Source organism: Temnothorax longispinosus, chromosome 5 (assembly GCF_030848805.1).
Source record: "Temnothorax longispinosus isolate EJ_2023e chromosome 5, Tlon_JGU_v1, whole genome shotgun sequence".
Taxonomy (NCBI): Eukaryota; Metazoa; Arthropoda; class Insecta; order Hymenoptera; family Formicidae; genus Temnothorax; species Temnothorax longispinosus.
The window spans coordinates 18969820-18985132 of NC_092362.1; the positions used below are offsets into that span (position 1 = coordinate 18969820).

The window sequence follows — 15313 nt, forward strand, 5'->3', positions numbered from 1 at the left end:
TAAAAAGGGCATGTCGTTATAGGTATTGTTGTCACTTTTCCGCGATGCCGATTGGTTCTTTTGCTGCGCTTACTTCATTTGCAGCTGTCATTGTATATTTTGACAGTTGTACGTGTGTATCAAGGGTTAATAGTGTAATAGTAATAGCATAATGTCAAAGCTAAATAGCGCGCGCAACTAATAAAATCTAATTAAAATCTTTTTTGTTCTTAATCGAGAAAATGATCACTTGCGTAAATTATAGTTTGTACGATATTAAGTAGATTTTGAAAGCTAGTAATTTTAAAATTACTAAATTTATATTTGTTACAAATGGTCCTTCGCGACGCGGTCGTGTTTCGCGCATCGTGGAAAAAAGCGTAAAATCATTATGCTCATTTGCCGTCTATGATTAGGCGGCAACAGAAGGTGTAAATATCCAAGCAATGCATTATTGCATAACATCATTGATGCTGGTAATAGGGAGAATCAAGGAGTTTGAGACAATAGAAAAACACTATAAGATAAAAAAAAAAACAAAAATAAAAAATAAAAAATATTTAAAAAATAAAAAAAATAAAAAAATATTAAAAAATAAGAAATATTAAAAAAACTATTTAAAAAATAAAAACAAGAACAAAAAAGGAGATCAGACACTAACCACCTCCACTGGTTGATCTTGGGTAACGCTAAGAGTGGGTATACTATGTATAATATGTGTACGTTTTATACCACCAATATTACCTTTATAGGCTCGTAGCTTAAAAACTAGCATATTTTGAGGGTTGTGTGGATTTGAACTTTTCATCGGCATCACACAAACTACAGTTTTCCGTAGTTTTCGTCGATTTTAACGGTGGCCACTTTTTTCATATAATTAGTGCGTGGTCCTTTGAAATTGTATGATACTAATGCCAAATATATTATACGAAATCGACAGAAGACGATTAAAATAATATAACGGTGTTTATTCTTTATCTATAGAATTTCACATTTTAAAAATTATTGTTAATTATTATAAATTTCACATAAATGTGAAAGTTTAAATCAACGCTCAAATAATAGCTTCTTGCTTGCAAAATTTGGCATTTATCTGAAAATTAAAATTATAAAATTACGATTATATTTTTCAAAATTATGAGATACGAAATTCGTAATAATTTTGAAAAATGTAATGTTAATTTTGTAATTTTAATTATTGTAATTCGTTATTAATTGAAAATTACATATTTTGAAGAATTTGTTTATAAATTTTACTTTGATTTTATTAAATATTCGATACTTTACGATGTTATATACCGCATTTCCATGTGGTTGAATACGATCGCTATTTCGGGCTTTTTCGCTGTTCCTCGCGTCAGGTGACCGTTAAGAAATAAGTTCGTACCGGCGCGACGGAGAGTCGTAACGATTTTTAATATGGAAAGTTATTAGTTCGTTGCCCCGTTGAAAATCGAAGACCCCTGTTGCGGAACCAGAATTAATCTCTGGTTTTCTTATATCTCGGATCCTCGAAAGCAGTGGTTTCGGCATGAGTACGCGACATCAATTCGCGAAATTAATTAGAATTATATATATATATAAGAAAAGATTCTATTCTTCTTAATAAAATATTCTTACATTAACGCTAATATCAGTCATGCTTCTGTTTTGCTGATGAAAAGACATTAAAGTAGATATGGATAAAATAACTGTTTATAAAATAAAAAGAAAAAAGAAAAAGAGAAAAAAGGAAAAAGAATAAAAAAGAGAGAGACAAAAAAATAAAGAATACATTTAGAAAGAGAAGAAAACAAAAAATGTTGCAGAATACAATCACGCTACATTTTATGATATAATGTAGTTACAAACGACTATATTTTATTTTTCAATTTTTTCTCATAGAAAACCATTTCTAAAGATTTTGCCACAATATCCATATTAATTACCAAATGCATATATTTCATGCATTTTGTTATTAAATATACTTGTTTGTAACTAATTCTCGATATCAGTTATTCTATTATAAATTTTTTTAATAAGAGAAATATATATCGTAATGGATATATATTTTAATTATAATAAGATAGAAATACACCTTAATAATGGAAGAATATTTCAAGTGTAGTTATACGGTCAGGATGCAATGATTTAAAAAACGACTGTCGTTAACTCGTTGCTGAAATGACCGCTATCGGGGGCAATCCGGAAGATCAGGGATTCATTCCTTCCTGCAGCGGGGCCCTTGACATTCAACGGGTTATTATTAAACTTTCTTTCTCGATCTTTTGATTTCTCTGGGCTCGAGAAATCAAGGTATATTCAGCTCACTTTCCATCTTAAGAGTCGTTCTTCTCTACGTCAGCAACTGACGGGCGTGTCATCGGCGGAAGGACTTGCTCTGATAAAATTGGTGGTCTAGTTATTTCTTATTTGATCGTTGACTTGAACCGCGAAATTTCTCGGATTTTTTTCTATAATAAAAACATTTAGTAATAAAAAGTTAATGTTTTATTTTTTGCAGTTTTTGTATTAATCAAATTTCTGATTTAAAAGTAGTAAATTTTGATATTATTATACTTATTTCGAACGCCTTTGTGTAATCTGGCATTAGTAAAATATCTCAAATGTATGTATTTGTAATATAAATGTAAGTATATATAAATATCTCGAATTTCTTTGTAACGTATTATATTTAAATTTATTGTATTTTATATAAATGTACAACAATTCTGTACATTTTCTATTTTTTAATGTAAAATAAAAATGTAAAATAAATTTTTAAAATGTAATTTCTATGATAAGAAAAAATTATAAATAATAAAAAAGCACACATAGAAAGAAAAGAGGACCGCCGATTAAAGTCGGCGGGGGTGGTGGAGGGTTTCCACAGGTTGGTCCGTTTGCCAAAATTTTAAACTTTAAATTGAATATGTATATAGTTTGTTGAGACAAATTTCTACTTTATTTAAAGTCTCTCTAATATCATATCCGGTAAAAACGTAACAGCCTGTATAATTCGAGAATTCAGTGAATATCAGCGTGGTACGTAGAGGGTGTTGCAGTGGTATACAGGTCAGTATGACGGATTGTTCATTTGTGGAGACACGCATGGTCATTCACAGCTGTATTCACTTTGACGCATTGCATTATATGTGAGTGATTATAATGTGCCGAAGCCTACGCAGCTGTGAACGACCATGTGCGCGTGCACGAATGGGCAACCCGTCATGCTGACCTGGTATGTCGGTGCAACAACCGGTACATCTATGCCAGCTGTCAGCCTAGATTTGTCACACCTCATCACAAGTTCCTTGAATAAGCTCAAACTGCATGATGCGGACACTTTGAACTGAATCATTTTTATAATATAATAATTTCTATTATTTGTAATCTTCCTGAAAAAGTAGAGAAACATGGTCTTTATCGTAATTCGTTTTACGTTAGATCCACACAATACGTAAATTTTAATTAAGAAACTAGAATATAATTCGACATCGAAGTTTCCGTTATATTCGTTTGTTGTGATATTTACAATGATCGGGAAAGGGCAAATTTTAATTCTATACCAAGAACTTATACACATCTAATAGTGTATTCCTAATACATTGAAAAGGAAAAATTATGCGCGCGCGCAGTGAGAGTGTCGCGCGCGATTACTTACATTTAATAAAGCGTTCATATTTCACGTAATATAATATTTTAAATTATATTGTCAGTGAAAATAGTTTGAAAATTACACAGCATACACAATACATAAGTAATTTACTGAAAACAACAGAGATAAAATACAATTTATTTTTCATGTATCGCTATGTATTTATTTCTCTCGTGTAATAATCCGTTCAAAATAAATTATTTCTTATTATTTGCTGTTTTTCAAAAATTAGTTATGTCTGATATTTCTGGCTTTTGCGATGTTTCATCGCGGTGAATAAACTGTATCACTATTAGGTTTGACTTTCGGATTAGAGCCATGTTCTTTTTGGTTTAGAATCGTACGTTTCGTGAACATTTCAGTTCATTTCATTAGGGTGACAAACAATTTAATAAATTGAAATATTCACAGAATGTCGGATTCTAAATCAAGTACAACATGGCTCCAATTCGAAGCCAAATCTAGTAGTTAGTTATATGTTTACTTCGACAATTATTTTCGTTACTTTTTAATAACATTGTTCAAAAAAGTTATGAAAATCTTTTATCTCGCCAACAAATGTCACATTTTTAATTGTTTTAATGTGTGCAAAAAAAATTTAAGCGATTTAAAAACAGCATTTTAAAGAACAAAGCTTATTTTTTGAAGCGCTTTTTCAAATGGTTAGAATTTTTCTTTTCCATGAAATTGTGTACCTTATGAAATAAGGGATTCTTTTTCCGAAAAATTATTTTTAACGCATTTTTACTTGAAAAATTTCTTTCGCGATACGCGCAACTATAGGGAAAGTTGAAGTTTTTGATTACTCGATTAATCAAGTAATCTGAATAATAATTTTTTTATTACTCGATTAATCAAGTAATCGGAATAAGAATTTTTTGATTACTCGACCAATCAAGTAATCAGAATAAAAATTTTTGGTTACTGGATTAATCAATAAACAGTGTAAAATATTCAACAACATTAAAACGAAACGATTAAATAAGATTAAATTAATAATAATTAAAAGAGGAGCTTTTATTAGACATAAAAATAACATTAAGTTAACCATTCATTATTACAAGTGGTCTTCTGCACTACCTAATATGAGGTGCCACTAATAGTGCGTTAAGTTTTTAACGTGGACCTTCGCCTGTAGCCCTATTATACTACATTTTTTTATATATGTCCAGTACATATATATAAATATAATTTATGTATTTTTTACATCTATTTTCCATGCAATGTTTTTATTTTACACTTTATATTGATACTGTAAACATCGGCCGTGACTCCTGTCGACCCTTAAGGACGTTCTCTCGTCCTTATACTAGAGAAAATCGATTTTCTTAGGATTTCCTTGAAACTGTGAATATATGTTAATTTAGGTGTGCTTTATGCGTGGTATAAATTTCAGTACCTCTTCCGGGATAAAAAATCAAGATACTGAGCCTCAAAGTTTCAACTTTTACTAATAAAAAGGTTTTCCAGGCCAAACGGTAAGAGATACGATGAGGTTGGCCAAGAGGACCAAAGTTGCTTCTCTCGTCGAGTTCTATAAGGAAAAAATGCCAAAACTAAAAAAAATTAAATTTTAAATTTTTTTTTAAACTTTGAGGCTTAGTATCTTCATTTTTTATCCCGGAAGAGGTACTGAAATTTATACCACGCATAAAGCACACCTAAATTAACGTATATTCACAGTTTCAAAAAAATCCTAAGAAAATCGATTTTCTCTAGTATAAGGACGAGAGAACGTCCTTAAGGGTCGGCAGGAGACCCAGGCAAACTCAGGTACACTCAGGTGCACTTTATGCACTAAGTGCACGTTAAACTGCACTTTACTCCGTATTTTATTTATTATAAATTTTTAAGAGCAAAAATGCAAAATCGGGCTCTGTAGCTAACTGCATTATTATATAAAGAGTATATAAAAAAAAATTCACGAATTTATGTAACTTATTTTATGAGAAATCGTGTTATTACGAATTACGGATTCGTATAATAACCAGATTTCTCATAAAATAATAAGTTACATAGATTCGTAAATTTTTTTTATATATACTCTTTACATAATAATGCAGTCAGCTACAGAGCCCAATTTTGCATTTTTGCTCTTAAAAATTTATAATAAATAAAATACGGACTCGCAGCGAGTCGCAGCTAAGCCAACCCGACAGAGGTCTCCTGTCGACCCTTAAACCGCCCGGGATATTTCGACGCAACTAAAATCTGTCGTTAACGCAACGTTTGTTTCGCATTCCTACAAATTTATCGTCTGTATTTAACTGCAGCAATAATTACAGTATGGCAACCCTATTGATTTACGATTATATATAATAATGCAAAAGTCGACCGATCGTATATATGATCTACTATAAAACATATACGATAATGGCGACAAATTTAAAAATAAGTGCGCATTGCTCGTGATTTATTGTCATTAAGCGCGATGCGAAAGTCGGAAGGCGCCGTTTTCATTAACCCGATAATAAAAGCACGCATTCCGTACGAACAGAGCACAGTGCGCAGCAGCTGCGTTAAAGTCCACCGCGGAAACTAGCCGAAAGAAAGTTTCACCGTTGAGAAAGAAACCGAGTGGCTTACTGCTTCGTCGTGAGCCGCGTATGCTGTGGAAGTTCAATATTTTATTACCCCTTGGAAAAATTTTCGACTCTTCGTCGGATCCATATCGCTGAAACGGAAATTCGATATCGTATAACAAATAGAAGCGGATGATATCAAATGTTTTGTATTTATCGTGGCAATGTCAATAAAGTGTAATATATTATAATAATCAACTCTCAGATATTTGGAATATTTGGCTTTGCAATTAATTTATTATAACAATAATGAATAAACTGAATTATATAGAGATATCGCACTGTATAATCACATTATACAAATAGCATTGTTTTTATTATGATAATTTTATTATTCTATTACGATAATAATATGACGTAACGGAGCACGTTGAGAGAGTGCGCAATATGGTTAGAAAAACTTTAAAGGATACTGGATACGGCGTGCGGCGGACGACGGGTTCCGGACGGCAGTAGTAAACAATCGATCGAACCCGGCAAGCGAGCGATCGCGAGATATACCTATATGGACAAACCTCGTATAAACCATGGAAAAGAGGACGGCGCGGATATCGAGCTCATATAAAGTTTTATTTCCAGGAATTCAATAATCGCTTACATCGCAATAATTCGCGAGCCATTCGATTTTGTCTTTTCATCGTTTCTCACCGTCATTCATGGAGAATCCCGCGAATCGTGGAATCACGTCGAGCTCTCGCGATCATAAATGAGAACGTAATACCAGAAACGAATAACGATAATGCGCTTGTCAGCCAATCCCGAGATCGTGCTATCGATTCAAAAAGAGATGCGGTATAAAGGCAATACAGCGGCATTCTGAACAAAGTACACGCCAACTAAACAATCAATAATTATCATAAGCTTGCATTCATGTCAAGATAATTCTCTTATTGAAAAAATGGTACAAATTCCTTTTTTATAATAATAAATAATATTAAAACTCGTTAGTTTAATTTATTCTATGTTTTCCCTTAACTTATCCCATTTTACTTTTCGTTAATTTCAATGTTAATATTGGTGAAAGAACGATGATCCGACATAACATAAATAACATAATAATATAATAACATGAATTGTTTTTCAATGCGAAGTTCTAGCATTAATATAAATTATAAACGAGCATTCTTAAACATATATATATATAATAAATTAATCCTGGTATTTGACAATCCATACCAGAAACGAATAACGATAATGCGCTTGTCAGCCAATCCCGAGATCGTGCTATCGATTCAAAAAGAGATGCGGTATAAAGGCAATACAGCGGCATTCTGAACGAAGTACACGCCAACTAAACAATCAATAATTATCATAAGCTTGCATTCATGTCAAGATAATTCTCTTATTGAAAAAATGGTATAAATTCCTTTTTTATAATAATAAATAATATTAAAACTCGTTAGTTTAATTTATTCTATGTTTTCCCTTAACTTATCCCATTTTACTTTTCGTTAATTTCAATGTTAATATTGGTGAAAGAACGATGATCCGACATAACATAAATAACATAATAATATAATAACATGAATTGTTTTTCAATGCGAAGTTCTAGCATTAATATAAATTATAAACGAGCATTCTTAAACATATATATATATATATATATATAATAAATTAATCCTGGTATTTGACAATCCATAAAGGTTTAGAAAAATCAATCTGTCGCAAAATGAGTTTCTCTTGTTCATATAAGTCTGTGAACGAGAATAATACATTAGAAAAACGGGTAACGAACCTATGTGAAGTTTTCCCTTAACATTAAAAAAAAAACTTTCTATAGCATTCGATGACTCATCGTTTGCATATTCACATACATTTCAATTGAATCGAATTGTATGTGAATGTGCAAACAAAAGTTTTTTTCTCGTAAGTGAAGGGCTAAGCTAATGTAAGATTGCTCTCATTCAAATTCTTTTGTTAATATACCGTTTGAATTAGAGTGAAAAACGAAAAACATCACACGGGTGAAAAACGAGTCGTATAATATTAAGTTGATAAAATAAGAAAAAGTAAGGTAAAATTTACCCTTTTTTTGCGAATGTAGTAACACTTACCAAGAAGTATTTCAAAAGCAGTAGCAGCATCCTCTCTCGTGTACGTGTCCGGTGAAATAAGTTCACTGAATTTGACAGCCTCCTTGTCACGCCAGACAACTTCTAATAGCGCCAAAATCTCTTGGCTTGTCAGTGCAGGTTGCGAGTGTCCGCTTGAACTGCTGTAAAAACAATATTTTTATCATATATCAAATAATTCGTTGATAAATGGTAGACTTGATATAACAAAACATGCTAAGTTTCGTAGGAAAGAACTATGCAAAATTGTTAGGTTACAACAAAGCAATAAAAGTTTTGTTTTTTCCTCAAGCTTTCGATTAATGAATCCTATGTTTTGTCAACATTCGTTTATAGAAACTCAAATATACACTTAGAATATTGTTATATGTCCAACTCTTTACTTAACAATAAAAGAAAAATTCAAAATACCTGGTAGAAGGTATGGTAGAAGGTACTGGAATGTGTTTCGCCGTTTTCGGAGATTGTCGCTGTCTTTCTAATAAAATGTCTATATCTTCAAAGCATTCATCATTACTTATATTTATTCTTTCCTGATCCGGCCTCTGTTCAACGATGCTGAAATAATATCATTTAATGATATTGAGAAATTGAGGAAATATCGCAACAGTTGAAAGACTGAGTATAAAACTGAATAATCCTTAATAATTAAATTTTTAGTTAAATAACTTCTTGAATGTAAATATCATAAGTTCTTCATGATAAAATAGACTTACCTAGTGCCTTCTTCTAAGACAATCGCTTCCGGTACCTCTTTCGGTAATGGTACCATTGATACGTCCATAGTTTCGTAAATTATAGTTGTCTCTGTTAAGACGCTTGTAACACTATCTCCGGATTCGGCAGCAATTGCCATTTCCGTCTTTTGGAATGTACTCGCTTCTTCTGCAGGAAGATCTAGCCTGCTAACTGTCTCTTCTACACGCATTTTTTCAAAAACTAAAAATATAAATTTATTCACAGTTATATATGCATCAATGTGAATACTTAATAAATGTCTAAATAATATAGACCTACATTGCGTAAATTCAGCAAGTGCAACATCTTCATTTACACTCTTGAACGGCCCAGCGATGCGAGCAGCAAAGCGACTGCGTAAACTTTTGTTCCATCGCCTAGGTGAGTGCGAAGATTGGTTGAAAAGATTTATCGCCGGTGTCAGCGATAAATTTTTTGTTAATGGTTCATCCAATTTCTAAAGATAATCAAAAAATTTAGTCAGAACCTTTAAGACTTGTTTGAAATTAATCTCGCTTTTTGAACTTCTTTGTAAGTTTATATACAACTTTTGTAAGCTTATATAATGTAGGAACTCACCTTGCAATGAATGTTTACATTCTGACGCCATTTCTGAAGCTGTTTGTCACTTAACTCTGTTTTTTTATCAATAATTTTGCTTTTCTTCGAATGACTGCGGATCACAAAGTAGCTTGAATCTAATGGTTCCAATTCCATGTCAGTTTCCTCTTGCTGTGGAAGAACCAACATTCTCGTTTCTTCTCTAGGCAATTCAGCCGGTACTACCACGTCTTCTACAGGTGCAGGAAGTACTGCCACATCTTCTACAGGGGGTACATCAGTCGCCGATGCAGTGTCAGAGAATAACTGAGAAGTAATATATAGAAAGAATTAGAGGTAACAATAAAATATAAATTAAATATAAATAAAAAGCGCAAAATAATTTTTCTAAAGAAAAAAAGTGGAAAATAGATTTTAATTTTTTCAAAACTTTTTGGTCATTATATGGCTCGTATTCACAGTCCGTTCTTATATCAAAACAATCTTAAGTAATGTCTTAAGATGCTAATACGGTTCTCAGGTTGATTTATAATACCTTAAAATTGTACTTAAGACTGTCTCAAATATAAAAACAAATTATGAATCAAACAAAGGGAAAAACGCCGTAATCGGACAGGACTGATTAATTGAGTGATTTTTTATGTACAATTCTTTGACCTATGAAAAACTATGAATATCGGCCTATGTATTCTCATTTGTCTTCTACTTTATGGAGTTAAAATATTCACATTATATCCAAACGACAATCATTATCAGTTATAGACAAACTTACACGTCTTCTCTTCGTAGGCGTTTCCACCTGCATTTGCTGTGGCTGTCGTTTTTGTGGAGTTAATAACAGTCCCTCTTTGGACTTCTTTCTTTCCGATATATCCACAAGTACTGGACCACGGGTTTCCTGAGATAACTGTTCTTCTTCGATCTCTATTCATTAAATGATATCATTAATTAATTTAATTTAAACATAATACAATTGTCTATGTATTATATTTAAAATACCCCATTGATCCACTTACCTTCTATTGTTATATCATCAGCCGTCTTCTTTGAGAATGCTGATCTTTCCTTTGCTGTCTGCATTTCGTCTATCCGGTCACTAAAACCATTAATAGTAAAATATATTATTCTTTGTTAAAAACGTCATGAATTTATTTTGAGCTAATAATATAAAAACGAAAAAAATCAAATAATTGCATAAACTATTGTCATTTTGTGAACTTTTGTTGAATTACAATTAAAAACACGCTACAAAAAAATATAAAAATCGGAAACTTACAGTGCGAGATTGAAATCATGTTTAAGCATAAAGTCCAACTCTTCGTCATTTAAGGCACCAAAATCACAACATGCTGCATCTTTCATCTGTGAATGAAAAAATTTTCAATATTTAAAAATAAGGTTTACAATCAAAGAATCAAAAGTTCGGAAACTCAAGGATGTTATATATCACATTACAGGATTTAACATTTGAGAATAAGAGTTAAAAAATACAAAATTTATTGATAAGCTTGCAGTAAACCGTACGAGATCTTCACTCACAATTGTCCGTAGTCTTTCATCAATCTCTTCGTCCGGAAGTAAGTGTAAGTCTATTTCTAATTGAGCGTTAGGAAAGTTTTGAGTGGAAATAGGCACATCTATTGCACACAATTCAAGATCCTTAACTGCGTCATACTCATACTCTTTATTCTCCAACTCTCTGCCGCCGCCACCACGGCCACCGCTGCCACCGCCAGAGTCAAATTTTTGTTGCATTTCAAAAACTTCCTCTGAAAAGTAATGAGATTACATAAACTGGCATAGGTGATATCATTAATAAATATATATAGAATTGAACTTACTCTGATAATTTACAACTTGTAAACGATGAATTCTTGTTATGCCGTACATTAATTGTGATGACAGATATAAGCTAAATCTATTTGATTTGTTGCGCGACTGCATTATTTCCAAAATTTGCTCGCTGGCGATGTAATATAAAATGCAAACAAAAGTGTCAAAATTGAAAAAAAAATGTCATTATAAATGTTCAATATTAAAAGTACATAAACAAAATAATTTACCAAGTTTCTACAGTGTTTATCTTCTTTATAGCACCAGAATTATAGTGTCTTTTAAATAATTTCTCGCTGACCGTTGCAGCGAGCCAACAAGGAGCTAATTGGCCCCTTCGTCGATGGGAAAGCAGTTCAACTGGATAGAACATCTGATGAAGAATAAGTCTCATAAATAAGAGCAAATTCGTAAATAGCAAATGAAAGATCATGTTGAAAGAATAAAAATGAAAATCATATGGCCAGTCTACAATGAGTCGTTAGTCGTTAGTCAGATGTCGGAAGAAATAGTTATAAGCGTATTGTAAGCAATCGAAGGCCTGTAATCGGTGATCGTAAGAGATGGCATTTGGCCAATCGCTTATTATGATTGCCGATTACAGATTTCCGATCGCCTTATGACACGTTTATGACTTTTTTCGACTCTCTTCCGACATCTGACTAACGACTAACGACTCATTGTAGACTGGCCAATACTCAGATAGCACATAGACGTACGTCAGGTTATCCTCAATACATCCAGGCACGTTCTGGGTGTATCGAGGCCGACTTATTGTGCTTATTGTTCCGGATAACAAATAAATAACAGAAAATAACGATGGAAATTACCTTGATCTATGTTTATTATTGACCGATTATCCTAGTCTTCAGTCATATGGATATACTTGTCGAATGTAACGATCAAATTCTTTTTCGATCAAAGAATCTCTCAACTTTTACAATTTATTGGATCAATTTCCTTCAAACGCGCTTTCCTTGAATATTACACTTCTCCTCTTTCGTAAGTTATCTCATTTTTCATGGAGAGACTCGTCAAACCTTTGCCGTCAAACGTACTCCTTCTCTTCGCACTACGATTTTCAAATTGACAGAAATGACAGATTGCGTGCGCGCCGAAGACGGGAGGCATCGACGGGTTTGTTCGCAACGCGCGACGAAGGCTGACGATAATTGCGGGCATCTCTCGACGCTGACGTTGGCGCTAGCACTGGCACTGGCGTGTCACGTAAGTCCGCCTTAAGATTTTCGTTGCTGCGCACGCGCAAGAGTTTTTCCGCGTTCAAGCGGATTGAAGTGGATTTTGATTTGCTCCGCGATTTTCGTGCCGTGTATATGTACATACATACATATGTACATACATACAGCTGGTCGCGCATATCAATACATGTGGAGACCACATGGTGGACTGGTGGAGACGAGATCAACAGTGATCAACGGTTGGATGCAATGATGCAATTTTTACCTACTAGCTACTAGATGCATATCCAATTCGACCAATTCTACTAAATCTAGTGGAAATTCTACTGACTTGGCAACACTGCTATCCGGCGGGACCGTGTGGCGCGACGCGCGCTTCCGTACATTTGAACATTTGAACTGCATTCGTGCAACGTACGCGGACTGGTTCGGACGTGTTTCGCGCGTAGACACGGACGACACGTTTGATTAGACGATTAACGTTTGCCCTTTGAGTGACAGCGTAACTGCGCCGTGTGCGTTGAATTGGACATTCAGCTTCGAAAGCCTGATGTTTCTGATGCTTCGACTGTATGTTGGCGGGATCCTTGTAATTCTCCTCAGTTGCTAGCTGAAGTTTCTCGGCGATCCAATTTTCCATCTCGTCCGCATCTCGAGAGAACTGCTGCAGAGTCTGAGACTCGCCCAGCTTCGAGCGCTTCTCAATAAGAGCGTCCTTCAAGTGTCGCCAGCGATCCAACACTTGACATCGTCTTTCGTCGATAGGTTTAGCGGCATAATGTTCCGCAGCGATCAGCTGATCAGCCAGAGTCTGTAAGGTAGCGATCTTCTCTTCGTGAGCGTTGATTGCTTTATCAAAATCTTCGTGCTTCTTGATGAGAGCCTCGACATTGTCACTGCTGTCCACCGCGTCTGCGCTGCTGAGGAAAGCCTCCCGCGCGCTCATCCAATTTTCCGCCTGCTCGCAATCCCTGCAGAACAACTGCAATTCGAGATTCTGATCGAGTTGCATGCGTCGTTGGATCCAAGCTTGGACATGGACATGGATGAATTGGAACTACCGACGGTAGACGACGAACCCTTATATATAAGGCTGTGTAGAGACAATGATGATTTTATATCATGTAATCATTTATTGTATCTAATACAGAAAATAGGTATTAGATATTTGATAATTGATACTAGGCCGAAGGCCGATTATGAAAGTTCCATGATACTGTCGAACAGATGTATTAACATCCCACAGGATGAAATTAAGGAAGGGTAAGCGAGGCATTTTCCTGCGATCTTTCCCATGATTTTTTATCTTTCAATTCTATCGGGTCTCTCTTAATTTATATTAATTTTTTATGGTGGTTTTTGCTTGTAGGTTACTGGGTTGTCAGTTTACAAAATGTTTTACAAAAGGCACGTTTGCGTGTCAATTATTTCTTAATCGATCGGCAATGGACGTAGACATTTTAGTCTTGCTAGACTGGAATACTACGCCACAGACTCTGGCACACTGTGTTCATGTAAAAATATTAAAGGAGATTTTCGAGAAAAGAGATTTCGGTGTAAGGCATAATAAGATTAAGATTCTCGATGGAGGCTATATGGAATGGCTAAAGCAATATTCAGCATTCACAACGAATGCCAATATTCAAATACCAAATATCAACAATATACAGCAGCCGCAGCCGCAGCCACAGCAGCAGCAACAGGAGCAGCAGCAGCAACAGGAGCAGCAGCAGCCGCAGCAGCAACAAAGAGGTATCTCTCTCTCTCTCTCTCTCTCTCTCTCTCTCTCTCTCTCTCTCTCTCTCTCTCTCTCTCTCTCTCTCTCTCTCACACACACACACACACACACACACACACACACATGCGCGCGCGCGTTTTTGAGTATTCTATTTATGCATTATTTATTTGTAAATTTCCTTTTCAGCTCATCATATCCGAGGAGATGGTCGGGGATGGTCGCGTGCCCGCTGGTATAATCGGTGGCCAGATGTAGGAGGAGATGGTCGGCAGCAGCGACAGGAGCAGCAGCAGCTGCATCAGCAACAATTAGGTCTCTCTCTCTCTCACACACACACACACACACACACACACACACACACACACACACAACATGCGCACGTGCGTTTTTGAGTATTCTATTTATGCATTATTTATTTGCAAATTTCATTTTCAGCTCATCGCCGAAGACGAGGCAGTGGGGGATGGTCGCGTGCCCGCTGGTATAGTCGCTATAGCCCGTATAATTAGCGGGACAATATATAAATTGCATCTATGCATACAAGACAATATTTTAAAAAATTTGACTTACACCACTATGGCTTTTACCCCTCCATATGTAACATTATTTATAAGAAAATTATTGTAATAAGGAATTATAAGGAAACGTGTAATAAATTTGAAATTGTATGATACTAATGCCGGATTATATTATACGAAATCAACAGAAGACGATTAAGATAATAACGGTGTTTATTCTTTATCTATAGAATTTCACATTTTAAAAATTATCGTTATTTATTATAAATTTCACATAAATGTGAAGGTTTGAATCAACGCTCAAATAATAGCTTTTTGCTTGCAAAATTTGACATTTATCTGAAAATTAAAATTATAAAATTACTATTATATTTTTCAAAATTATGAGATACAAGATTCGTAATAATTTTGAAGAATGTAATCTTAATTTTGTAATTTTAATTATCGTAATGCGTT

The 15313-nt window shown here is 34.2% G+C and overlaps 2 protein-coding genes across 3 annotated transcripts; one reads left to right on the top strand and one right to left on the bottom strand.

The window, feature by feature from the left end:
- Positions 1 to 6485: 6485 nt before the first annotated feature.
- LOC139812687 (uncharacterized) lies at positions 6486 to 12780 on the bottom strand. 2 transcript variants are annotated; one of them, XM_071777720.1, is made up of 13 exons: positions 12233 to 12780; positions 11633 to 11775; positions 11411 to 11532; positions 11109 to 11338; positions 10846 to 10931; positions 10586 to 10665; positions 10342 to 10493; positions 9588 to 9875; positions 9288 to 9465; positions 8987 to 9209; positions 8682 to 8828; positions 8253 to 8413; positions 6486 to 7892 (listed from the first exon to the last, which is right to left on the bottom strand). In XM_071777720.1, exons 2-13 carry the CDS (start codon positions 11773 to 11775, stop codon positions 7813 to 7815), a joined length of 1890 nt encoding a protein of 629 aa, XP_071633821.1. In that variant the 5' UTR covers positions 12233 to 12780; the 3' UTR covers positions 6486 to 7812. The 2 variants fall into 2 exon arrangements, with proteins under 2 accessions (XP_071633821.1, XP_071633819.1); XM_071777718.1 differs by having other exon boundaries at positions 11633 to 12780.
- An 855-nt stretch (positions 12781 to 13635) lies between these two features.
- Positions 13636 to 15305, top strand: LOC139812688 (uncharacterized). The gene is made up of 4 exons (XM_071777721.1): positions 13636 to 13864; positions 13971 to 14353; positions 14526 to 14651; positions 14775 to 15305. Exons 1-4 carry the CDS (start codon positions 13638 to 13640, stop codon positions 14846 to 14848), a joined length of 810 nt encoding a protein of 269 aa, XP_071633822.1. The 5' UTR covers positions 13636 to 13637; the 3' UTR covers positions 14849 to 15305.
- The last annotated feature ends 8 nt before the right edge of the window (positions 15306 to 15313 follow it).

Bases quoted from the DNA above. Each gene is read 5' to 3' on its own strand.
- LOC139812687 (XM_071777718.1), bottom strand. From the start codon at position 11,835: ATGATCTTTCATTTGCTATTTACGAATTTGCTCTTATTTATGAGACTT. The intron at 10,666-10,845 runs GTAAGTTTCCGA...TAATGGTTTTAG, and splicing joins CATGATTTCAATCTCGCACT to TGACCGGATAGACGAAATGC. The intron at 9,210-9,287 runs GTAGGTCTATAT...TTATATTTTTAG, and splicing joins ACTTGCTGAATTTACGCAAT to TTTTTGAAAAAATGCGTGTA.
- LOC139812688 (XM_071777721.1), top strand. From the start codon at position 13,638: ATGGACATGGATGAATTGGAACTACCGACGGTAGACGACGAACCCTTA. The intron at 13,865-13,970 runs GTAAGCGAGGCA...TTTTGCTTGTAG, and splicing joins CAGGATGAAATTAAGGAAGG to GTTACTGGGTTGTCAGTTTA. The intron at 14,354-14,525 runs GTATCTCTCTCT...TTTCCTTTTCAG, and splicing joins GCCGCAGCAGCAACAAAGAG to CTCATCATATCCGAGGAGAT.